Source organism: Sinocyclocheilus anshuiensis, unplaced genomic scaffold (assembly GCF_001515605.1).
Source record: "Sinocyclocheilus anshuiensis isolate Anshui unplaced genomic scaffold, SAMN03320099.WGS_v1.1 scaffold1082, whole genome shotgun sequence".
NCBI classification, from domain to species: domain Eukaryota; kingdom Metazoa; phylum Chordata; class Actinopteri; order Cypriniformes; family Cyprinidae; genus Sinocyclocheilus; species Sinocyclocheilus anshuiensis.
The window spans coordinates 142,915-165,180 of record NW_015542379.1 but is presented as its reverse complement, the minus strand read 5'-3'; the positions used below and the strand labels follow the sequence as shown (position 1 = coordinate 165,180).

At 37.8% G+C, this 22,266-nt stretch overlaps 3 protein-coding genes across 3 annotated transcripts in view; all 3 read left to right on the top strand.

Moving 5' to 3' along the window:
• LOC107692510 (neuronal acetylcholine receptor subunit alpha-3) overlaps positions 1-4,253 on the top strand; it is a 12,667-nt gene extending 8,414 nt beyond the window's left edge. Inside the window, 3 exon segments of the mRNA XM_074187025.1 lie at positions 964-1,460; positions 1,463-2,019; positions 3,238-4,253. Coding sequence (XP_074043126.1) covers positions 964-1,460; positions 1,463-2,019; positions 3,238-3,366 — 1,183 coding nt within the window. The 3' untranslated portion in view covers positions 3,367-4,253.
• A 1,295-nt stretch (positions 4,254-5,548) lies between these two features.
• On the top strand, positions 5,549-8,260 carry LOC107692509 (galectin-7-like). The gene is made up of 6 exons (XM_016491596.1): positions 5,549-5,620; positions 5,759-5,847; positions 5,923-6,121; positions 6,218-6,331; positions 6,777-6,932; positions 8,252-8,260. Exons 1-6 carry the CDS (start codon positions 5,576-5,578, stop codon positions 8,258-8,260), a joined length of 612 nt encoding a protein of 203 aa, XP_016347082.1. The 5' UTR covers positions 5,549-5,575.
• On the top strand, positions 8,228-16,440 carry lgals4 (galectin 4). The gene is made up of 16 exons (XM_016491514.1): positions 8,228-8,312; positions 8,419-8,617; positions 8,707-8,820; positions 8,946-9,062; positions 9,300-9,388; positions 9,482-9,680; positions 10,115-10,228; positions 10,314-10,430; positions 10,997-11,085; positions 13,194-13,392; positions 13,485-13,598; positions 13,716-13,832; positions 14,582-14,670; positions 14,970-15,168; positions 15,400-15,513; positions 15,605-16,440. Exons 1-16 carry the CDS (start codon positions 8,269-8,271, stop codon positions 15,611-15,613), a joined length of 1,923 nt encoding a protein of 640 aa, XP_016347000.1. The 5' UTR covers positions 8,228-8,268; the 3' UTR covers positions 15,614-16,440.
• Positions 16,441-22,266: the final 5,826 nt, after the last annotated feature.

The following is a 22,266-nucleotide window of genomic DNA, read 5'->3' as shown; positions in this document are numbered from 1 at the left end:
AGACTGTGATGACGCGTTTAACGGTCATCAGCATCGTAAATCCTCGAAAGTTTTTCATATTTGTATTTTTTTTTTTAAATGTATGTACATTTATAACACTATTCTTTGTATTATATCACCTTTTATTGAAAATCATGAAAACATTTTCTTTTGCTATTTGAGCAAGTGGGAATGCAAAAAATATATTTGTGGTACTCTCCCATAGTGCTGTCAAACGATTAATTGCGATCCAACATAAAAGTTTTTGTTTACATGATATGTATGTGTGTGTGTGTGTGTGTGGTGTATATATATTATGTATATATAAATACAAGAAAAATATGTTATGTTTATATATTACATATATTTTTATATAATATATAAATATATACATGTTTTAAAATATAAAATATATACTGTTTGTGTGTGTGTTTATATATACATAATAAATATAAACAGTACACAATTATAAAGCCAAAGTAACACACACCTTTGTTTACGTTTGTGTGTTGCTCGGCAACCACTTTGTAGCAACCACAACTGTTTCTGAGGAGCTACATTGTTTGGTGGAAGAATACTGTTTTTATTAATATCATTACACTTTATTTGCTCTGTTTTATTTTGTGAAACCTAACTACGTATATGGAATAATAAAAGTTTTATAAAAGCAATAAGCCCCGTGAAGCCGTGGTTTACAGTTAATTTATAACAGTTAAGGGGGTTTTAGGCACTCCGCTTTGCACCTAACAACGCCCCTTATCTGTTATAAAATCACTGTAAACCACGGCTTCTTGGGACTTATTGCTTTATTATGTAAACAAAAACTTTTATTTTGGATGCGATTAATCGCGAGCACTAATAAGCACTACTCTCCCATTCACTGCTCTCGAAGTCAACCCAACTACGACGACTTCCGCTGCTGAGAAACACGGAAACGTAAAAAAGGTCAATCCTTCATGATCCGTTTCTGTTTCCGACCCGCAGCGCAGTCGGTGATTTCCAGGTGGACGACAAAACGAAAGCTCTTCTGCGCTACAACGGAGACGTCACCTGGATCCCACCGGCCATCTTCAAGAGCTCCTGCAAGATCGACGTCACCTTCTTCCCGTTCGACTACCAGAACTGCACCATGAAGTTCGGCTCGTGGACCTACGACAAAGCCAAGATCGACCTGGTGCTCATCGGCTCCACCATCAACCTGAAGGATTTCTGGGAAAGTGGCGAGTGGACGATCATCGACGCTCCCGGATACAAGCACGACATCAAGTACAACTGCTGCGAGGAGATCTACACGGACATCACGTACTCGCTCTACATCCGCCGGCTTCCGCTCTTCTACACCATCAACATGATCATTCCCTGTCTGCTCATCTCCTTCCTCACCGTTCTGGTGTTTTATCTCCTGTCCGACTGCGGAGAGAAGGTGACCTTGTGCATTTCTGTTCTCCTCTCCCTCACTGTTTTCCTCTTGGTCATCACCGAAACCCGTCCACGTCTCTCGTCATCCCTCTGATCGGAGAGTACCTGCTCTTCACCATGATATTTGTGACTCTGTCCATCGTGATCACAGTGTTTGTGCTTAATGTGCATTACCGCACGCCTAAGACGCACACCATGCCCGGCTGGGTTCGGAAAGTGTTCCTCGGTCTGCTCCCTTGGGTCATGTTCATGACGCGGCCTGAGAAAGAGCCGGAGAGGAAGACCAGACTTTGCGCTCTTCACGCTCCAGGTCTGGTTTCCAGCAAGCAGACGAATGTTTCGCGCCGGGCTCGTCTGCTGCTGTGCTCCTCTGAGCTCACCAACCTGAGCGAGGCCTCGTCTAAGACGGCGCCTGGCTTTCTGTGTCGAGACGGACGATGCCTGGGGAAGCAACAAGGCACTAACGTCTCCAGCGCAGGAGCAGAAGACGGAGGGAGTCCGTGCTCCAGCTCTGAGTCTCTGGACGCTGGGTTTCTGTGCATGTCTCCACAGGTCAGAGACGCCATAGAGAGCGTCAAGTACATCGCCCAAAACATGAGGCTACAGAACGAGGCCAAGGAGGTGAGAGATCTGACATCAAATCAATCCATAATGCATTGGTCTGATACAGTCAAACCAAAATTTATTCAGACACCTTCGACATTTCTATAATTTCTATCATTTTCTATCTATCTTCATTGCTATCCTCACTTACATAAATGAACTATAGTGTCCTGCACCCACTAGTAAAAATTATATCTGGTGTCTGATTAAATTTTGGATTGACTGTATTATTATTATTGACACTTTTTATTTCTAGGCCTTTAGTATTTAGTGTTAAACAAGCAGGGGATCCTGTAAGGGAGAGAAATAAAGCATGTTTTTACTTCTGGAGTGCTGAACTCTATCAACTACATACTGAAGCTTTTCACAAGATCTTTTCACTTTAAGTCTGTAAAGCCTGACTTATGAAACAATAGTCAAATTTTATGAAATGGAAGAGTTTATTGAACCTTTAGACAAAATCAAAAATAAATTAGTCTGCGTATGTGCTTTTTTGTTAAATGTAATTTGTGTTCCATTAGGCTTTTCTGGCTTATATAGTCTGATACAGTGAGAATATGGAGAAAAACAGCTCAGTTTTATTCAGAGACTCAAACTGAGCAAAGCAATTTGATGCAGATGCTGATATTTCTATGCTGATACTCTGATGCTTGTGATGTAAATCAATGAGATCTTTATAACAGTACAGCAGATACTGACATAAAATGATCTAAATATCAGTCATCGTTCTATATCTCCAGTAATCTGTCTCAGTAAGATGAGATTGAAATGCTCCAAACATATAATGCAGTGATTGAGAGCTGAAGAAATAAAGGCTCCTCAGAAGATGTGAGATGTTCTGGAGGCTTGTGAAGATCATTCCTCCGCTGAGGAACAGTGAAAGTAAAGCTTCTGGAAACAAACGCTCCTCAAAAGATCCTGAGGATCAGATTTGAGACTCTAAAACATGATTGATGGAGAATCAAGTAAAGCTGAGCTGCTTCAGTCCAGTAAGTGTTCATCTGGAGATATTACTGCAGTTATTCTGACCTTTACTGAGAAAATCTGACAGCAGAGACGCTGGATGTTTGTGCAATTACACTAAAAGAGCTTTTACTGGATAAAAACCAGACGACGGAAGAGATGAAGTAGAAACAGGTTTAACAGCAAACTTTGATCATTTAGAGGCCTTAGAAATCTGCATATCAAATATGATCCAGAGTTCATGTCTTGCTCTTCCAACCCTTGTGTTTAAAGGTCCAGGACGACTGGAAGTATGTGGCGATGGTGATTGACCGGATCTTTCTGTGGGTGTTTGTCCTCGTGTGTATTCTGGGTACGGCTGGACTCTTTCTGCAGCCGCTGCTGATGAGCGAGGACATGTGACGACTTCACATCCCAACATTTTCAAGAAGATTTCTAATTACCCACCCGACGGCTTGCTGTCCTGTCAATTCCTATTTCCATCAAAGTCATGCAACCCGGTTACATTACATAAGGCTAAAAAACATTTGGCCGATGACTGGACCGAATATTTGGCCTGTAGATGGAGTATCAGAGGCTTGTGCAACTAGCAGAGTACTCCTAAATTAATAGTCCACTCAAAAAATGGACATTTATTTGCCTTTTGAGTTGTTCCAAGTCCATGTGGTCTTTCTTTTTTCTTTTTTTCCATGTTTCATCGATCACAGTAATCTCCAAAATGAGAAAGAAGCACCGTAAAAGTAGTCTGTACAAACATGTGTGCTGTAGTTTTTGAAGTCATAATCAACAGAGTGAAATCACAGCTGCTCGCTGATAATCTTCTGTGTATGAATGAATGGGTTCAGTTCATAATAATAAGGCTTATTCCGTCCATTCGAGTCCTTGTAATGCGTGAAGATTCTATAATATAATATATATAATAATGAATATATCAGCATGCAGGTTTGGACTGAAAATAATAAAGGCACGTATGGTCATTTTGTTACATTAAAATATTTTAAACTACTTGTCAGACACGTTTTTAAAAACACAGACTTGGGCAAAGTCACCATCTCCTTGTGTGTGTTGTAACAGCTTACTTTCAGGTACAAAACGCCACCTAGTGGATCCTTTGAGCAGGTCCCTGGTAAAAAAAAGACGAGACCTTTCTGTGTAATTTAAGACATGGGTCTCCAAAACAGTCAAAATGTTTTTTTGAACATGCAATGGGTGTCTGTTCACTGTACATGTTCATATATTCTTAATGTATAATGTAAAACCCTGATGCACATTTTTAACCTTTCAAGGAATCCTACAAATAAAGAAAGACTGAGAACTATGAAGATCTTCTGTTCTACTGTTGGCTGGCTGAAAATGATTTATCTTCAGTTTTGTGAGAATTTCAGCGTCTGCCCCGGGCTGCACTGACATCTATCAAAGGCTGTAAAGTTTTATAGCACACTGTAAATTACTGTCATGCACCTGTATCGACGTCACTGAGCGTTAACGCAGCTTACATAAAGCGTTAAAACCAAATAATTTGATTTCTGACATTTAAAGAAAACTGATGCCTGGTGCCAAAAATGCACTCCGAATTTCTCATATTCACAACTTAATAGCAACCTATTGATAATAGCAACTGCTGTATTCAGTTGCATCTTCGTTTGTACAGTAAACAAGAAAGCTATTAATCCAAGGGTTTCTAAGTCAGAAAAGGGTTAGATTCTTCCTTAAGGCTTTTTCACACTAAATGCAAATGTTCAGTTTAAATAAACCAATTAATGCCTATGAACCTTTTCACACCAGACCCAACTGGTTTTTCCCTTCGGTAAGTGTGTCTCATTTTATTTTCATCATCGGGTGATCAGATTATACATTATGCATGAGAATTCTGCTAACTGAGCAAGGCATTTGATAATCAAAGTCACAGGTCTGCCCTCTGGCTGGAACAGGTTTCGTTAACATTTCACAACACATTATAAATTACATGACTGCCACACTGCTACTACTGTCACACGATCGTGTTACAACATTAATGAATCAATACAATACAACTGTAGAAGAAAAGAAAAGTAGGAAATGCATAATAGACATTTTGAAACATTGAATAGTTGATGCATAATTCTAGGTTGATGTGGAATATGAAGACCAAGATGAGGAAATGTGGAAAATGGTTTTTATATTTTGACTGCTTTTAGCTATTTTCCAATTTAACAAAAACATTACACCAAAAGAAATAATAATAAAGTAACTACAGCTAACTGTGATTGCAGGCATGCTTGTAAGTAAAACTCTTGACAGCAGGTGACTATGAGGTTAATTGTTATGAAGTCCAATAATCATGCAGAAATGTCAACTCAGATTAACTGTAAAATGCTTCTAAGCTTTGAGCACTGATGCACAACGTGGCTTTGGGCAAAACTGTTGTGAGAACGCAAATGATCCAGTCCATCATCGCTTGAAACATTGCCTTTGGGTTGCTAAGCCATGAACTCTACACTTTTTTAAAATGCCTTGTGGCTAAAACCCCCTGAAGGCTAGACCACTCCTACCCACCGAAAGTATAAAACCAAGACCTATAATCCACCTGCAACTATAATCCACCTGTGCATCAGCCTTTTAGACCGACAACATGAGCTTCACGTTCAAGTCAGCGTTCCAGACCATCTCCAGCTTCGTGAGTGATCTTTCAGTCCTCTAATCTTTCATATTAGCCTTTCTGAATTAACTTGTGCATTTTCGAGATAGTTGTATTCAAGTCAGCTGTAAACCTTACGATAACACAGGAATACAGAATGCTTTATTTACTGTGCAGAGCATCCCTTATGTGAGCCGTATCTCTGGAGGACTAAAAGCTGGGAAAGCCATCTTCATTCAGGGATCTGTTCCCTCTGGATGTGAGAGGTGACTCTCTCTGTTCATGACTGAGTGTGTTCGAGTAACTAGTTCACTCCTTCACGTTGTCTTTGATCATTGCAGCTTTGTGGTGAATCTGAAGTGTGGAGAGTCTGAAGGAGACGACATCGCCTTTCAAATCAAGCCCCAGTTCAGCAGCGACCGCATGGTCCTGAACAGCCGCCAACATGGGTCATGGGGAAAAGAGGAGAAACTGGAATTACCTTTAAAGCAGGCCAGCGGCTTTGATCTGATCATTGCCGTGAATTCTGAAAATTATCAGGTGTGTTTTGATGCTTGGTCCTATTCATTGGGTGCATCGTGCGAAGGCAAAAAAAATTAGAAGAGATATCTAACTATAGTAATTTTCAATCTGAAGGTGTATTTGAATGGAAGTGAAGTTGGCCAATTCCAGCATCGTATATCTCTGGATCGAGTCATCGCTCTGAGCGTTGGAGGAGAGGTTTCTGTGACAAACGTGGCTTTCACCGAGGTGAGCGATAAACCTCTTTTACATATATTTTCAGACTGCATAAACGCTGCAAAAAATGATATTCTTCCTTAGTATTTTTTGTCTTGTTTTCTAGTATACAGATCAACAAATTCTTGAATTAGGATGCATTTACTTGACAAGTAAAATGAAAATAAAAAATAAAATAAAACCCTAACCCTAACCCTAACTCCATTGGCAGATATGTTTACTTGTTTTAAGCAAAAACTAACAAAATTTGAATAATGTTTTCAGAAAACAAGACAAGTCATTTTACCTGTCAAGTAAATGCATCCTGATTCAAGAATTCTTAGTTATTTATACTAGAAAACAAGACAAAAATACTAAGGAAGAAAATCATTTTTTGTTGAGTTGTTAATAAATGAATGTCTGGTAGACGTTATATAAATAATTGTGTTATTCAACTCCTACCATCTTGCTTTTACAGAGCTGGGCTGGATCTTCTGTCTTTGGGCAGAGCGCAAGTATGCTCCACTCGCAGAATGGGACGATCACTTTTGGAGAACATTCATCTGTGCTAGATGGAAGCTCAGCTATTCAAACACAGATGGGACTTTCATTGAGCAACCCGGTTCAAAATCCTGTGAGTAACAGACACTTTCCAGGGATTCAGAACACAACAAAGTGCAAGCACTAAAAGAAACGGCAGTGTATGAAAAATGTTTAATCATTTATGATGCCCGTTTTAACCCTCTGGTATTGTTCATTTGGGGGTCACACTTGTGTTGTTCACGGTCAAAACTGACCGAACACCCGAAATGTAATTTTTTTTTATTTTCAGTAAAAAAAAAAAAATGTAATATATTTTTTTCCATATTATTATTTCTTTTTTATTTTGTATTTTGAGAGAATTTAATGTTTACAAATTAATATTTATGTAATAATTATGAAATTAAGATTTGAATATTACTTTTTAATTATGACTTAAAGTTAAAATAGAGACAATGCCTTTAAAATCCGATTTTTGAAGTCAGATTAGTTCCATCTGGTCGGAGAAAAAAAGCAAAACATCTGAAATTCCATGGTTTAGCCACTAGATTCCTATATAGCTCTATATAAAAGGCTTATAAACTCTCTAGTGGTTATTAGGCATAAAGACTTATTTTTATTAAGTTGTGGATCTGAATATATATTTAGACATTCTCAAAGATAACTTTTTGTAAAGGTTTAGATTTTTTTTTGTTGAAATTTTGGTTTGAAATGTTAGTTTTTGCATTAATTTTGCAGTCAAACCTGAACACAGAAAAAAGCATTTTGTTACACATAACATCAAAATTCAACAAAAATGTAACAAAAATTGACATGAATGCTTTATCAGAGATTAATCAATCTGATTTCAACCTCTTATTTGAGTCTTCTGGCTCAATTTTGCCATATTGTTACAGCCACACCAGTACATTTGTGTGTGTATAATAATGTGTTGTGTGTGTGTGTCTGTGAGTGTGTGTGTGTAAGTGAGTGTGTGTGTCTGTTTTGTACTCTTAATATTTTAGTGTGTAGCCCCTTCCTTGGTGTCTATGTTTTGACTGCATTTTTGGCCGAATTATTGATTTTATTTAATACATTTGCAGAAACATGCTTTGTGTTACAGTCACACTAGTTCATATATGTGTGTGACACACACAAAAAAAAAAACTAATTTTGTGGTCACATATTGACTGACATAAAAGTCACAAAGTTTCATACCATTGCAATGAAGTAGCTATTTTTAAAAATTAAAAAAAAAAAAAATTCTGGTCTAAAATGACCAAACAAACAAACCAGAGGATTAAAATGTAAAAATCAGAAGTTCAAAGCTTGCCATAAGAACCTGGTTAATTTATGCTGATGCTTATTAATAGGGACTGATGCATATTTTCTTGTGTTTACTGCAGAACCTTCCTTATGTGGCCCCAATTTCAGGAGGACTGAGAGAAGGCATGGCCTTGTACTTGCAGGGAGTTGTTCCTGCTAATGCTGACCGGTAAGGAATTGTTTTGTTGGGCAATTTGGTCAAAACAAATTGTTAATTTTATTTAACAATTGTTGTTTGGATTTGGTTGATTTAAAATGTTTCATCTTCCATGCAGATTTGAACTAAATTTCAAGACTGGGCCATCTGACAATGATGACATTGCTTTCCACTTCAACCCTCGAATGGACCGGAAGGTGGTCATGAACAGTGTGATAAATGGAAATTTGGGAACTGAAGAAGGTGTCTCTGACAACCCCTTTAAAAAAGGACAACCTTTTGAGATGTTCACTGTCATCAAATCTGAAGGATATCAGGTACATGTTTTGAGAACGAGACTCAGCACACTGCTAAAAGGAAGCTAGGACCTTGTCCTGACACGGGTTGTGTTGCTTTGGTTCATCAGGTGTATGTGAATGGTAAAGAGCTGTACACATTCAAGCATCGTATACCGCTGGAAAAAGTGTCAACATTAAATATCAGTGGAGATGTTGCTGTGACCCTTTCTGGTTTCATACAAGTAAGTTATTTTTTTCTTCAGCTAAAGCAATGTTGCAGCATGAATGATATTGTCACAATATCCAGTGAGAATGGCTTGGAGGGTGAAGAGTTTTCTAAAGTCACTTTTCTGTGTTCCCTCATTAGAACTGGAGCAAATCTGTATTTTCTACAAAAGTTACAACAAAAATCACCGATCTGGGAAGCTCACACGGGGAACTTTCCACCATAGAATCAGAGATCTTGCAGCCAGTCCAAAACCCTGTGAGTGTCTGGTCTTTTCTAGTGACATCCGAAAGCACAATAAGGTGCAAGCACTTGATGAAACAGCAGTGCATGAGAACTGTTTCAACCAATAGCAATTGACTCACCACGTTTTCAAGATTGTGATGTCCACTTTAAATATCGTTGAAATTCCATATTTTTATTTGTCGAGTTCAAAACCTGCCATAAAATTCGTATTAATATACGCTGATGCCTATTTCCTTGTGCTTACTGCAGAACCTTCCTTATGTGAGCCAAATTTCCGGAGGACTGAAAGAAGGCACGGCCTTGTACTTACAGGGAGTTTTTCCTACTAATGCTGACCAGTAAGAAATCTTCATATATTTTTGGACAATTTGAAAAAAATGCACAAAAAACTATTGTATTCGGTGCTTAAACACATTTCAACTTCTATACAGGTTTGAATTAAATTTCAAGACTGGGCCATCTGACAATGATGACATTGCTTTTCACTTCAATGCTCGAATGGACCGGAAGGTGGTCATGAACAGCTTCAGGAACGGAGGATGGGAGGCAGAGGAAAGTGTCTCTGACAACCCCTTTAAAAAGGGACAACCTTTTGGGATGTTTATTGTTGTCAAGTCTGAAGGATACGTTGTAAGTACTATGAGAATCAATACTCACAGTAACTCACATTACCCCCAAAAAAGCTAGGACCTTGTCCATATTTTTGGACAATTTGAAAAAAATGCACAAAAAACTATTGTATTCGGTGCTTAAACACATTTCAACTTCTATACAGGTTTGAATTAAATTTCAAGACTGGGCCATCTGACAATGATGACATTGCTTTTCACTTCAATGCTCGAATGGACCGGAAGGTGGTCATGAACAGCTTCAGGAACGGAGGATGGGAGGCTGAGGAAAGTGTCTCTGACAACCCCTTTAAAAAGGGAGAAGCTTTTGAGATGTTCACTGTCATCGAATCTGAAGGATATCAGGTATGTATTTTGAGACACAAAACTCAGCACACTCCTAAAAGGAAGCTAGGACCTTGTCTTCACACGGGTTGTGTTGCTTTGGTTCATCAGGTTTATGTGAATGGTAAAGAGCTGTACACATTCAAGCACCGTATACCGCTGGAAAAAGTGTCTATGTTAAATATCAGTGGCAATGTTGCTGTGAATCTTTTTGGGTTCATACAAGTAAGTAACATTTTCTGCATTATTAGAATCTATTGAGAATGACATAAAAAGTAAAGAGCTTTTTGAATACTTTCTCTCACTGTAGAACTGGAGCAAATCCTCATTTGTTACTAAAGTCACATCAAGATCTACACATCTGGGCAGCTCACGCTGGGACCTTTCCACTATACATTCAGAGGTCTTAAAGCCCGTCCAAAACCTTGTGAGTAACTAATTATTTCCTGTGATATCTCACTGCATAATAAAATGCTAACATTTAAAAGAGGTAGTCCACCCAAAAATGAAATTCTATTATCATTTACTCATCCTCATATTGTTACAATGCCATGTGACTGATCTTTTATCTGTGGAATATAATTTTTTGTTTTGTTTTGTCTTTCCAAACCATATATCAATAGGATCCAATGTTGTTTTGGACCCCTTTGACATTCAATGTAATGATAAAATAATCAAAGCATTCTTTAGTATATATTCTGTTGTTTTCCACAAAAGACAATCATACAGTTTCAGAATAACATGAGTGTGAGAATAAGATGACAAACTTATATATTTGTTTGAACTACCTCTTAATGAAACTTACTGTATTATATAAACATAATACAATGGTATCAACCAAAAGCAATTTCTTTGACATATTTTCAATTTGCGGTACTCCCTTTAAACAACAAAAAACAAAGTATTTCAAATGTCCATTTAATTGAGTTTGTCCCCTGCCACAACATTCTGATTCATATAAGACTGAAATCTATTTTATTGTGTTTACTACAGACTATTCCTTATATGGGCCCAATTTCAGGAGGACTGAGGGAAGGCATGGCCTTGTACTTGCAGGGAGTTGTTCCTACTAATGCTGACCGGTAAGCTAGTATTAATTTGGCTGTGTTTATGCAACCAAATACAAAATTAATTAAATACTATAGTTCAGGCAGGAATAGGCCACATTCTCCGATTTGCACTGACATATGCTTAGGTAATGCTAACTATTCGGGGTGTGATGAGATCTCGTACCACGAGATCTTGCGATATTAAAATGTGATGAGATTTCTCGTTGAGGTGAAAAGCTGTCTCACGATATTGCCATGATGATCAGTGTGAGGGTGAAATTAGCATAGAATATGCCACCGCTACGTTTACATTACATTACTCCACTGACATTTAGATTTTTATAGAAATAAAAACCATTTCATTCAGTTGGATAACAGTCGCTTGAATTCTAAACTGACAGCGTCTGCTCTGCTCATCCAGCACGAGCTGCAGAGTCGCACACAGTTCACCAGGAATCAGAGTTCACTGATGACTGATAAGACCATGGCTTATGATTCATTGCGCAACAGAGCCTGTAATCGTCTGACAAATGTTTCATATTGTAAAATGCATGCTCAGCACTGCCACTCCCTATATACAGAGTATGCGTGATCACACGTTCAAAAGTGAAAGTAAAACGTGAGCACGCATTCAAAAAAGATTTAAATTCCTCGCATTTTGAGAGCGGCTCCCTGATTAGACTACATACAGTATCTCCAAATATCAAACTTATCTTATGCTGTACTGTGTAGATATACCATCTCTTAGCTCTGTATCATGCTTGAAAAAAATGTGGTCTCTATTTGCACTTTGAATATTTAAAGAGTAATTTGATTATGGTTGCATGGTTCTGACACAGCGATAAGCCTGTGTGTGAACTGATATTAGGCTAATATTGTAGACCTACCGATGTGTTGGGTTTTGCTCAATATGATGTTAAGAGGCAGATCAGTGGGCTTGCTGCGGTTGAATATCTAAATAAGAGACGTCCTCACTCCCAGACGAAATCTAAAATACTATGTGGAAGACACAAAATAATAAAAAAATTAAATATGATGAACCATGCGTGGTGAACCTATGAACCAAACTCTTATTTAAACACGGTACTATGTACCCATGCTGTGTACACATATCTATCCTTACATGTACAATTTTGGCTGTATTATTTGTGTCCCCTTAAAAATTGCTCTTGAGAAATGTTATGTTTATCGTCCCCCTCTACTGTTAGATGAAATTTACGCCCTTGCCCCTATTATTAGCGGAGTACCTCAGGGCTCTATTCTGGGCCCGCTTCTTTTTAACCTATATATGCGTCCTCTGGGGGATACCATTAGGAAGCATAATGTTTCATTTATATGCAGACGATACTCAGTTGTACCTGCCACTAAAAGCTGGCGATTCCATTCAACCATTATTGGAATGTATCTGTGATTTTAAGAAATGTTTATCAAATGACTTTCCCCAACTTAATGAGGACAAATCAGAAACAATTATTTTTGGTCCCCCAAAATTAAGGAGTGGTCTCATTAAGGAGCTTGGCAATCATTTCCCCTCAATTTCCTCCCAGCTTAGGAACGTTGGTGTTATCCTGGACTTATGGAATAATGTTTATCCAAACAAATCAATTCTGTTGTTAAGAACAGTTTTTATCAACTGCGGATTATTTCCAAACTTAAACCGTTTTTGTCTTTTCAAGGTTTGGAGAAGGTTATTCATGCTTTTATTACTTAACATATAGATTATTGTAATTCACTGTATTTGGGTCTTCCTCAGTCATCACTTGCATGCCTCCAGATGGTACAAAATGCAGCTGCAAGGCTGTTGACCATGCTATCCCAGTTTTAGCTTCGCTTCATTGGCTCCCAGTCCATTTTAGAATTCCTAATGATCAAGCTCCACTCTATCTTAAAGACCTTCTTACTCCTCTCTCATCTACCAGACTTTTAAGATCTCCTGACAGGGCTCTTTTATCTGTCCCTCGTTCCCGTTTAAAAACTAAGGGAGATAGTTGGTTCCCCCTTGCACCTTCTATTACCATTTTTAAATCAAGGTTGAAAACGTATCTACTCTTTCATTGTGGACCAATATCTCCAATCTCAGTTTATCATAATGTAGAGAAACCAGTCATTGTCTAGATTATGATGTCTCAACTTCAATGCAGGTTTAGGATAAATTTCAAGACTGGGCCAACTGACGAGCATGAAACTGCTTTCCACTTCAACCCTCGAATGGGCTCAAAGGTGGTCATGAACAGCTTCAGGACTGGAAAATGGGAAACTGAGGAAAGTTTCTCCGACAACCCCTTTAAAAAGGGGGAAGATTTTGATATGTTCTTTGTTGTAAAATCTGAAGGATATCAGGTATGTGTTTTGAGACATAAAACTTGCAGTACACACCTAAAAGGGAGCTAGGACCTTGTCTTCACATGGGTTGTGTTGCTTCGATTCATCAGGTGCACATGAATGGCAAAGAGCTGTACACATTCAAGCACCGTATACCGCTGGAGAAAGTGAAAATGTTAAATATCAATGGAGATGTTGTCGTGAACCTTTTTGGCTTAATTCAAGTAAGTTACATTATCATGTGGCAAAATTGCAGCAAGACTGATACTGTGTCAGAATCTATTAAGAATGACATGGAAATTAAAGACCTTTCTAAATACACTCTCTTGTTCCCTCAATAGAACTGGAGCAAATCTTCATTTGTTACTGCTGTCAAGTCAAGAACTGCATATCTGGGCAGCTCACATGGGGAACTTTCCACAATACAGTCAGAGATCTTACAGCCCATACAAAATCCTGTGAGTAACCGATCCTTTAAGCCCTACTTCATTTTTGTACGTGTACACATGCTCTAGAAAGCTTAATCTTTGTCCAGCATCCGCGGCATTGTTCTCCAAAAGTTATGACTGATAAAAATGTCTTTGTACTCTTTCAAACTGAAGTTGCAGCTCTTTCATAACCCCCTTACACAAGCGCTTGTCTCTGCTATTTTGTTGTTGTTCCATCTCTTTATTTTCATTTTCTACATGAAACAACAGCCCGGGCCAGTGTTGCCACCTTGTGGAACAACTGAATAGTGCAAAACTAAGTCAATGTGCATGTGTGACTTGCACATACAAAGTACACACGGTTATAAAAATCGTATGGTTAAAAAACAATCGGATGGATACGCGCATACTATTTTGGTAACGAAATTTGCATTAATGTACACAAAAAATGCAAGCATTTAAAGAGATTGTCGACTTAAAAACTCTGTCATTTACTCTCCCTCATGTTATTTCAAAGCCATATGAATCTAATTTTCATAAAAACAGTTCTTTAGTATATCTTTTGTTATTTGTTTTCACAAAACAAAGAAAGTCAATCACCGTGAGTAAATGACAGAACTGTCATTCTTGGGTGAACTATTATTCATTTAATGAAACAGTGGTGCATGAAAACTCTGATGAGCACTTTAACTATCACTGTATTTCAAATTTCCATCTTAACGAATCTAAACCCTGCCTCAAGATTAGGACTGATGCTTATTTTCTTGTGTTTACTGCAGAACCTTCCTTATGTGGCCCCGATTCCAGGAGGACTGAGAGAAGGCATGGCCTTGTACTTGCAGGGAGTCGTTCCCACTAATGCTGACCGGTAACTAATCCTCCAATATGCACTGAATTAGGCTTAAGTAACGGCAACTACCACATGACAAGATAAATGTTGCAGTTAATAGTCACAGTACAATATATCTCAATGCATCACAATATTATTATTATAATAATACTGGACCAAACATGCAAGAGAGACCCAGCCTTGCACTAAATTAATGTTAAATAACATGTGCTCTGTTGTAGTTCTTTTATTTCACTTCTCAGTTCATCATGAGGTTGGTGAGATGAGCAATTATTCTGATTCTGATCATTTACCATAATGCCTCTACGTCCATGCAGGTTTTCCATAAATTTCAAGACTGGGCCAACTGACAAGCATGACATTGCTTTCCACTTCAATCCTCGAATGGACCGGAAGGTGGCCATGAACAGCTTCAGGAACGGAAAATGGGGAGCCGAGGAAAGTGTCTCTGACAACCCCTTTAAAAAGGGAGAAGCTTTCGAGATGTTCTTTGTCGTCAAATCTGAAGGATATCAGGTATGTGTCACAACTTTATCAGCACTCTAAAAAGAGCTAAGAACCAGTTTCCTGATGAGCTTTTTGCATATGATTTGTTGACATATCTTGTGAATACAATTTTTTTTTTTTATCATATTATATTATAATCAGATTTCAAAGGTTTTATGTAACTGCCAAATGTTGATGTGACCATAATGTTAAGCTAATATTTGTTAAATTGTACTTGTAATACGGTTTTGGTTTGGTTAGGTACGTATAAAAGGCGAACAGCACAGCATGTTCAAGCACCGCATCCCTCTGGAAAAAGTAACTACAATCAACATTTACGGAAATGTCTCCATCAGCTTCCTTGGTTTTGTCACGGTGAGCGATATCAGCCCGCTTTTTCTTTCTAAATACACTGAAGATACACACATAAAAATGCCAAGCTTATAACTTTCCTTTGTTTTTACAGGGATTGTGAATAGGAGCATTTCTGCGACTCGCACTATATTAAAGCACTCTCAGAGAATGATGTGAAAGTCACGCATGTCCTCAACCTGATATTAACACATTTCCATTTCCATTTATTCATTTAGCAGACACTTTTATCCAAAGCGACTTCCAAGTATATCACTGATTTCAGTATAATCCATTACCACAAATCAAGGTCACTGCTTTTATGGCAACTAAATAAAACAGCAAATAAATAAATAAAACCAGCCTTTGTAAACCACACTGCTCTATGTTTTGGGTCACCATACGGATATATAGACATCTGTAATGCATTTTATATTTTGAAAAAGGGTCTACTTTGAAACATAAGCAAACTGAAGTCTAATAGCAATGTGAGGAGATTTTTAGAGAAGCTGATGATTGCGTGACTCTTTTTGGCAAACTGTCCTAAAAGTAAACCTTGAGATTTACAGCGAAAACAACAATAGCTTTTCAGTTAATTTTTAAACATTTAAAATGTATTTCTCCCAAAGGCAAATATCCCTTAGTTAGTTTTAGAAACAGATTTCACAATCAATCTAGCTCAAAAAAAAATATGTATTGAAATGTTTTCATTTTTTTCATAAATGGCCACAAGGTGGATCTGTTTCTACAGCATTACAGCAGTGAACTGTACACCCCTGTCATCAGTAGACCTTTGTCTGAAAGCAATAATGAACTGAATACAATGTGCTTATTGTTATTATTACCCACTATAACTATCATTACCAAAATACAAAGAATGATTCTTCTAGAAATATGTCACTATATCCGTGTAGAATTGTGTGCCAAATAAATTTGACTGGTGTTTACGTATTTGTTATTTTTCTCTCTGTCTGGACTTTTAGTTATTGTAGAGTGAGTTAATTATCTCACAGCATTTGGTGAATGATTTGGCATCAACACATTGCAGATTTATTCGGGGCGCATGAACTGAAAATACAAATACAATGTAAAGGTAATTTGGCTCATTAAGGCTACATATTATCAAAGCAATCTTCATGAAGAAATATAATATAGCTATACGGGATGTAGTGCAACCCCAATGATCCATGTTTCCTCTCATTATGCAGCACTCTGATTTTCTCACTCTCTCTTGGGCTTTCTCTAATGTGATAACACCTATGCACTGCGAGAACTATTATATCAGTGTTGCACAGCTAGGAGAGTGGATCATTAGTAATCCGTTTCTTCAAGAAGAGAGAGCTCTGCTGTGATAACGGGACAGATAGAGAAAGTGGAAAAACACTCAGGGCAGGGTTGCCCAGATTCAGTCCGCTCGTTAGCAGCGACCGTGACGTAGCTGTGAAGATGATGTAACGAGTCTGCAGTAAATAAAGTCTACCTGTTGCTTTGCACTTCATACGAATCACCAGGTCTTTGGTCATGCAAATCACACCAACCATAACGTATGTAATTGCTATATTTCATAACTACAGCTCAGCTCATAAGTTTACAACCTAATGGAGAATCTGCAAGAAAATATATCTAGAAACAAGAGGGACTATAAAACATTTTATATCAATACTGCCCTGAAGAAGCTCGTATTGAAACATGTTGGCATTAACATCATATGTATGAATTAACATTAATCTAGAGTAATGCTTTACAATAAGGTTCCATTTTTTTAACATTAGTCGTTAGTTAACGTGAACTAACATTGAAAAATACTTCAAAGCATTGATTAGTTGATGTTCATTTTAACACTAACTTAAAATCCATAGTTGTACTAGTTAATATTACTGAGCTAATATTAACTTGCAATGAGCAGCTGTATTTGCATTAACGAATGTTAACAAAGACAAATACAACACTGTAATACATGCATTGCTCATTGTTAGTTATGCATTAACTAATGGGTCCTTATTGTAAAGTGTTGCCAAAAATGCTGTAAAATGTGCAATTCATTGTTAGTTTATGATATAATGCATTAACTACAGCAAAAAGTGGTATCTTAAACAGTCATTAATTTTGCTGATATAAATTCATGTATATAGAGTGGTTCAGTGATATTAAATAATATCTTTGACCAGTTCATTTATATATTACTGTCTGTTTTAGTGTAATGAATTGAATCTTACCCTTCTTAAGGACAGTACTAAAGAAAAACACAAGTTTATGATCTGTCCTACTTTTAAAACGCTACACATCTTATAGCTTCAGCAAGGCGTATATAAACTATGAGTATAAATATATGCTTGTAAAGTAATGTCACGCTACTGTCCGCTCTCAGTCTGTTTCCGTATCCTGCAGCATAAAACATTATCTAAAAGCAAACACTGTTGGGCCAAAGTTCAAGGTTCGAGTCTTGCCTAATGTAAGAAGTCTGTATTATCCTGGAGTTAAAGTGTGATAGGATTGACTGTCTCTCTGCAGCTGTGTGTGTGTGTGTGTGTGTGTGTGTGTGTGCGTGCGGGAGAGAGTGTGTGTGTGTGTGTGTGTGTGTGTGTATGTGTGTGTGTGTGTGTGTGTGTGTGTATGTGTGTGTGTGTGTGTGTGTGTGTGTATGTGTGTGTGTGTGTGTGTGTGTGTGTATGTGTGTGTGTGTGTGTGTGTGTGTGTATGTGTGTGTGTGTGTGTGTGTGTGTGTATGTGTGTGTGTGTGTGTGTGTGTGTGTATGTGTGTGTGTGTGTGTGTGTGTGTGTATGTGTGTGTGTGTGTGTGTGTGTGTGTATGTGTGTGTGTGTGTGTGTGTGTGTGTATGTGTGTGTGTGTGTGTGTGTGTGTGTATGTGTGTGTGTGTGTGTGTGTGTGTGTATGTGTGTGTGTGTGTGTGTGTGTGTGTATGTGTGTGTGTGTGTGTGTGTGTGTGTATGTGTGTGTGTGTGTGTGTGTGTGTGTATGTGTGTGTGTGTGTGTGTGTGTGTGTATGTGTGTGTGTGTGTGTGTGTGTGTGTATGTGTGTGTGTGTGTGTGTGTGTGTGTATGTGTGTGTGTGTGTGTGTGTGTGTGTATGTGTGTGTGTGTGTGTGTGTGTGTGTATGTGTGTGTGTGTGTGTGTGTGTGTGTATGTGTGTGTGTGTGTGTGTGTGTGTGAGAGAGAGAGAAAGAGAGAGAGAGAGACTATCACACCCAATTTGGCATGGAAAATAAATGTCTAGCACAAAGACACTGAGATCGCGGAAGGATATGATTGTTTGCGGAAAGATATTACCGAGAGAAAAACGCGTGTGCCCTTCAGGTGAACTCAGAAATATCACAATTACGAGTTCCAAGAACATGAATGACCTGGCAAAGTCGTATTTACAGGTGGGAATGTCTGAGTTGTATTTTTTTAGATGATAGGATAGAGCGGAGTAAAATGCGCACTGAGGCAAAGGGCGGATTTATTTTCCATAACCACAGCACTTTAATTTTTATCTGAATATTCGGCTGATCCTCGATGCGATCGCGGGCAGAAACATAAAGTCAGTTGTGTACTAGGTTCATTTGAATGGTTTTAAAATGTTGTGGATTTATGTAGTCGTTTAATTACCAAATATATTTTGAGACACATGTCTCTGGTTTTTGTTCAAAGTAATTCAATAGTCTTAACTGGAGAATATGGCATTGGAGTAAAAGTGCCCTGATGTTTGGCTAAAGACTCAATAATTGGCATCATAATAAATATCTTGCAGGCTTTTCCATTTGTTAGCATGGTTAGATAATGATAGGCCTATTTAATATATTTTACTGAGGTGGGTGTCCAAATCACAATATATCTTTTTTTTTAATGATATGATATTAATCATATCAAATATCATTTATTGCAATATCATTAAAGCAATATTAAATGATTGAGATCTCTTTCAAGTAAAAAGCTTTGTGTATGTGTAAAAATTGTGATTTTCAAAGGGCGTCTGATTTTTATAATCTATAATCTAATCTATAGGCAGGGTTTGGTGAGTGGAAAGAGCATCTGCAGTGAATTTAAAACAAATATTTAGCAAGTTATTTTAATTTTATACTCTGTATTTCAATCATCTTAAAGGTGTAATGCAGTTCGTTTGCAAAGTCCACAGTCTGGACACCAAAAAGGCATCAAACAGCAAGCGACTTAAACCGAGGAGGAAGGAAAGTTCAGTTCTGATAAATGCTGCACTTACTTTTTGATCCTCAAGATGAGTGAGTTTGGCGGTGTCTAGGTGATGCATTAAACCACTGCCCCGAGAAGGTTTTTGTGAGGACATTTTGGGTCAGCTATAAAATAACCTCTCTACAGTGTGCTGCGGAAAAATAAAAAGATGATGTAAAATGCATTCATACAGGTTGTGGTGGAGGAGAAATCGATTCTCTGGGCTCCAGGAGAGAGAGATACAGCCACAATGAAGCCCATTAGGACACACAATGCGCAACTCAGCATTTTGCCCTGCACCGCTTGGAGTAAAAGCTTTAATGTACACCATTAAGTCATGGTTTGAAGTATTACTGTGCTTTCTCATCTGCTGTCAGACCATCATCAAGCTCACATTTTGTACAGGGTTTGTTTTTTTTATCACGCACAGCGGTTTTGATTTATTGTAGGTGATTATCTGTTTATGCAGGAAATTAATCATAAATGTGTTAACGTTTACCAACTCGCTTTATAGCACTTTATGAATATGAATGGAGGATGGCAACATATTTTGATATTGGCTGAATCATAATGACAGGAGACCTTTTTACAAGACATTAGTGTTGCATGAGCATAATATAGAACTATTGAGCATATTTCGATCTGGGGTCTCATACTATAAAAATGTCATAATTGGTAACTAAACAACATTTGTTTTCATCCATTGCTTCGTTTTACCTTGACTTTTGATTTAACTGCAACATAACTACTTGTGCGATAGGAAGATCAAAAGACAAGCTACATCACAAATAACAAAGTAACAATATTTTTTGGGTAACTGTTCAAAATATAAAAACAGATGCAATGTGTCTGTTCACATCACGGCTCTCTGGATTACTGGAATGTTTCTGATTCATTGGTGGCAAATTTGACTGTCGTCCAATGCAAACAACAGCTCATATTATGTTTCTTGTAATGGTGCATGTCCATTTATTTATTTATTTGGTATGAGCCATGTATGTAATATGCGGGATAATTCATAAAATAAAAAATAAGCCCAGATGGGTGATAAAGATCTTGTATGAGCCTGCCAAGGTTTACTTTGCAGTTGGTTATTCTTCATTCCTTACATAACCATGTGTGACAAAATACACATTAAGTTCCAGTATTGCTTTGTAAATGTAGTGGGCTAATAGTGTCATCACTCAAACTGAGCTATTATAAACTGTTTATATATCATAGCATTTATTGAAAGCATGAAAATGTGCAATGCATTTAAAGACTTCTCTGTATAAATGCCATCAGATCATGTCCTGCGGTCGGTCGCTGACAGAAGAGGAGGCCAGGTGAGCAGAAAGATGGACTTTAATGTACAGTGAACAGAGTAAGAAGATATTAGGATCAATAATGTCAGTTCTGACAAATATCTGAAGCAACGCAAGACGAAGAGAGGGTGCAGAAGCGAGCGATGGATGAACTGTGCTCATGCTGCATGAAACGATCAATATATATGTGATCTTTCAGTGGCATTACCGTATTAGACAGTTAACACAATAATATTACATAATATATGAAAAACAAGAGGATGCTAATGACAGAAGTGCAAATATCTGGCTGTTCTTGCTCTGAGAATGCAGCAGACCACAGCTAATAGACTGCCATTCTGTGGGCTGCTGCTTTATGCGTGTGTTCAGTAAAGGTTCCTGTAATAGCCTGCGTTAGTTATTATCTCAAGTGATTCAGTCAAAACTCATGAAAAAATGGATGCACATGCATATATCTCCACCGTTGTGCTTTACCGGTTCCCAGATTAGGCTGACCACTAGATTGTACAGTTATAGAAAGAAAAAAAAAACTGATGAATTTCCCGTGCATTTATTATCATACTTCAGTGGGGCTGAAATTAGTGTAATTTGGGTGAAAAGCCCAGGCTGTTCTAAATCTAAATGTTGGTAAATGTAATCAAAACCTTAAAAAAAAAACTCTGGATTGCACGGTTTCTCTCTGACAGAATTATGATGCATCTAACACAGATATTATCAGTAAGCACTGATTTAGAATTTGTGGGTGTGTACTGTATGTGCAAGAAAAAATAAATCTGTTTACTTCCACCAAAATAGCAAGAAACACTCTATAAACATTCAATTAAAGCAGTCCAATCAGTGAGCTAATGGCCTTTGGGTTGTGTGAGCATCAGTGAGAGGGGTTTTCTCATGCTGTCAAACACAGGGAAACAGGTGCAGCTTGTTTCTTTGCCTTTTTCACTAACTCTCTCTCTATCTGCCAGATCTCATCTCTGCACAGCTGGGGTGTTTATGTGTACACATGTGCATGTGAAACACACACACACACACACACACACTCACTCACACTCACTCACTCACTCACACACTCTCTCTCTCTCACACACACACACACACACACACACACACACACAAGTTTGTTCTATAGTTATATTCCTATAGAATATACTTTCTTCTATTGCACAAATATGTACCGCTGTTTTTCACTGCTTATCTCTCCTTCCAAGGTCAATAATTGTGCTGCATTTCCCAGGTATTGTGAACAGGTCATGATCTTCATTCTTCTTTAAGTGTATATTTACCCA

What these genes read in the sequence shown, in the direction of transcription:
- lgals4 (XM_016491514.1), top strand. Translation starts at nt 8,269, where the DNA reads ATGGCCTTGTACTTGCAGGGAGTTGTTCCTGCTAATGCTGACCG. An exon ending in TGCAGCCAGTCCAAAACCCT is followed by an intron (nt 9,063 to 9,299) that starts GTGAGTGTCTGG and finishes TGCTTACTGCAG; the next exon opens with AACCTTCCTTATGTGAGCCA. An exon ending in TCAAGTCTGAAGGATACGTT is followed by an intron (nt 9,681 to 10,114) that starts GTAAGTACTATG and finishes TTGGTTCATCAG; the next exon opens with GTTTATGTGAATGGTAAAGA.
- LOC107692509 (XM_016491596.1), top strand. Translation starts at nt 5,576, where the DNA reads ATGAGCTTCACGTTCAAGTCAGCGTTCCAGACCATCTCCAGCTTC. An exon ending in TCCAGACCATCTCCAGCTTC is followed by an intron (nt 5,621 to 5,758) that starts GTGAGTGATCTT and finishes TTTACTGTGCAG; the next exon opens with AGCATCCCTTATGTGAGCCG. An exon ending in GTTCCCTCTGGATGTGAGAG is followed by an intron (nt 5,848 to 5,922) that starts GTGACTCTCTCT and finishes TGATCATTGCAG; the next exon opens with CTTTGTGGTGAATCTGAAGT.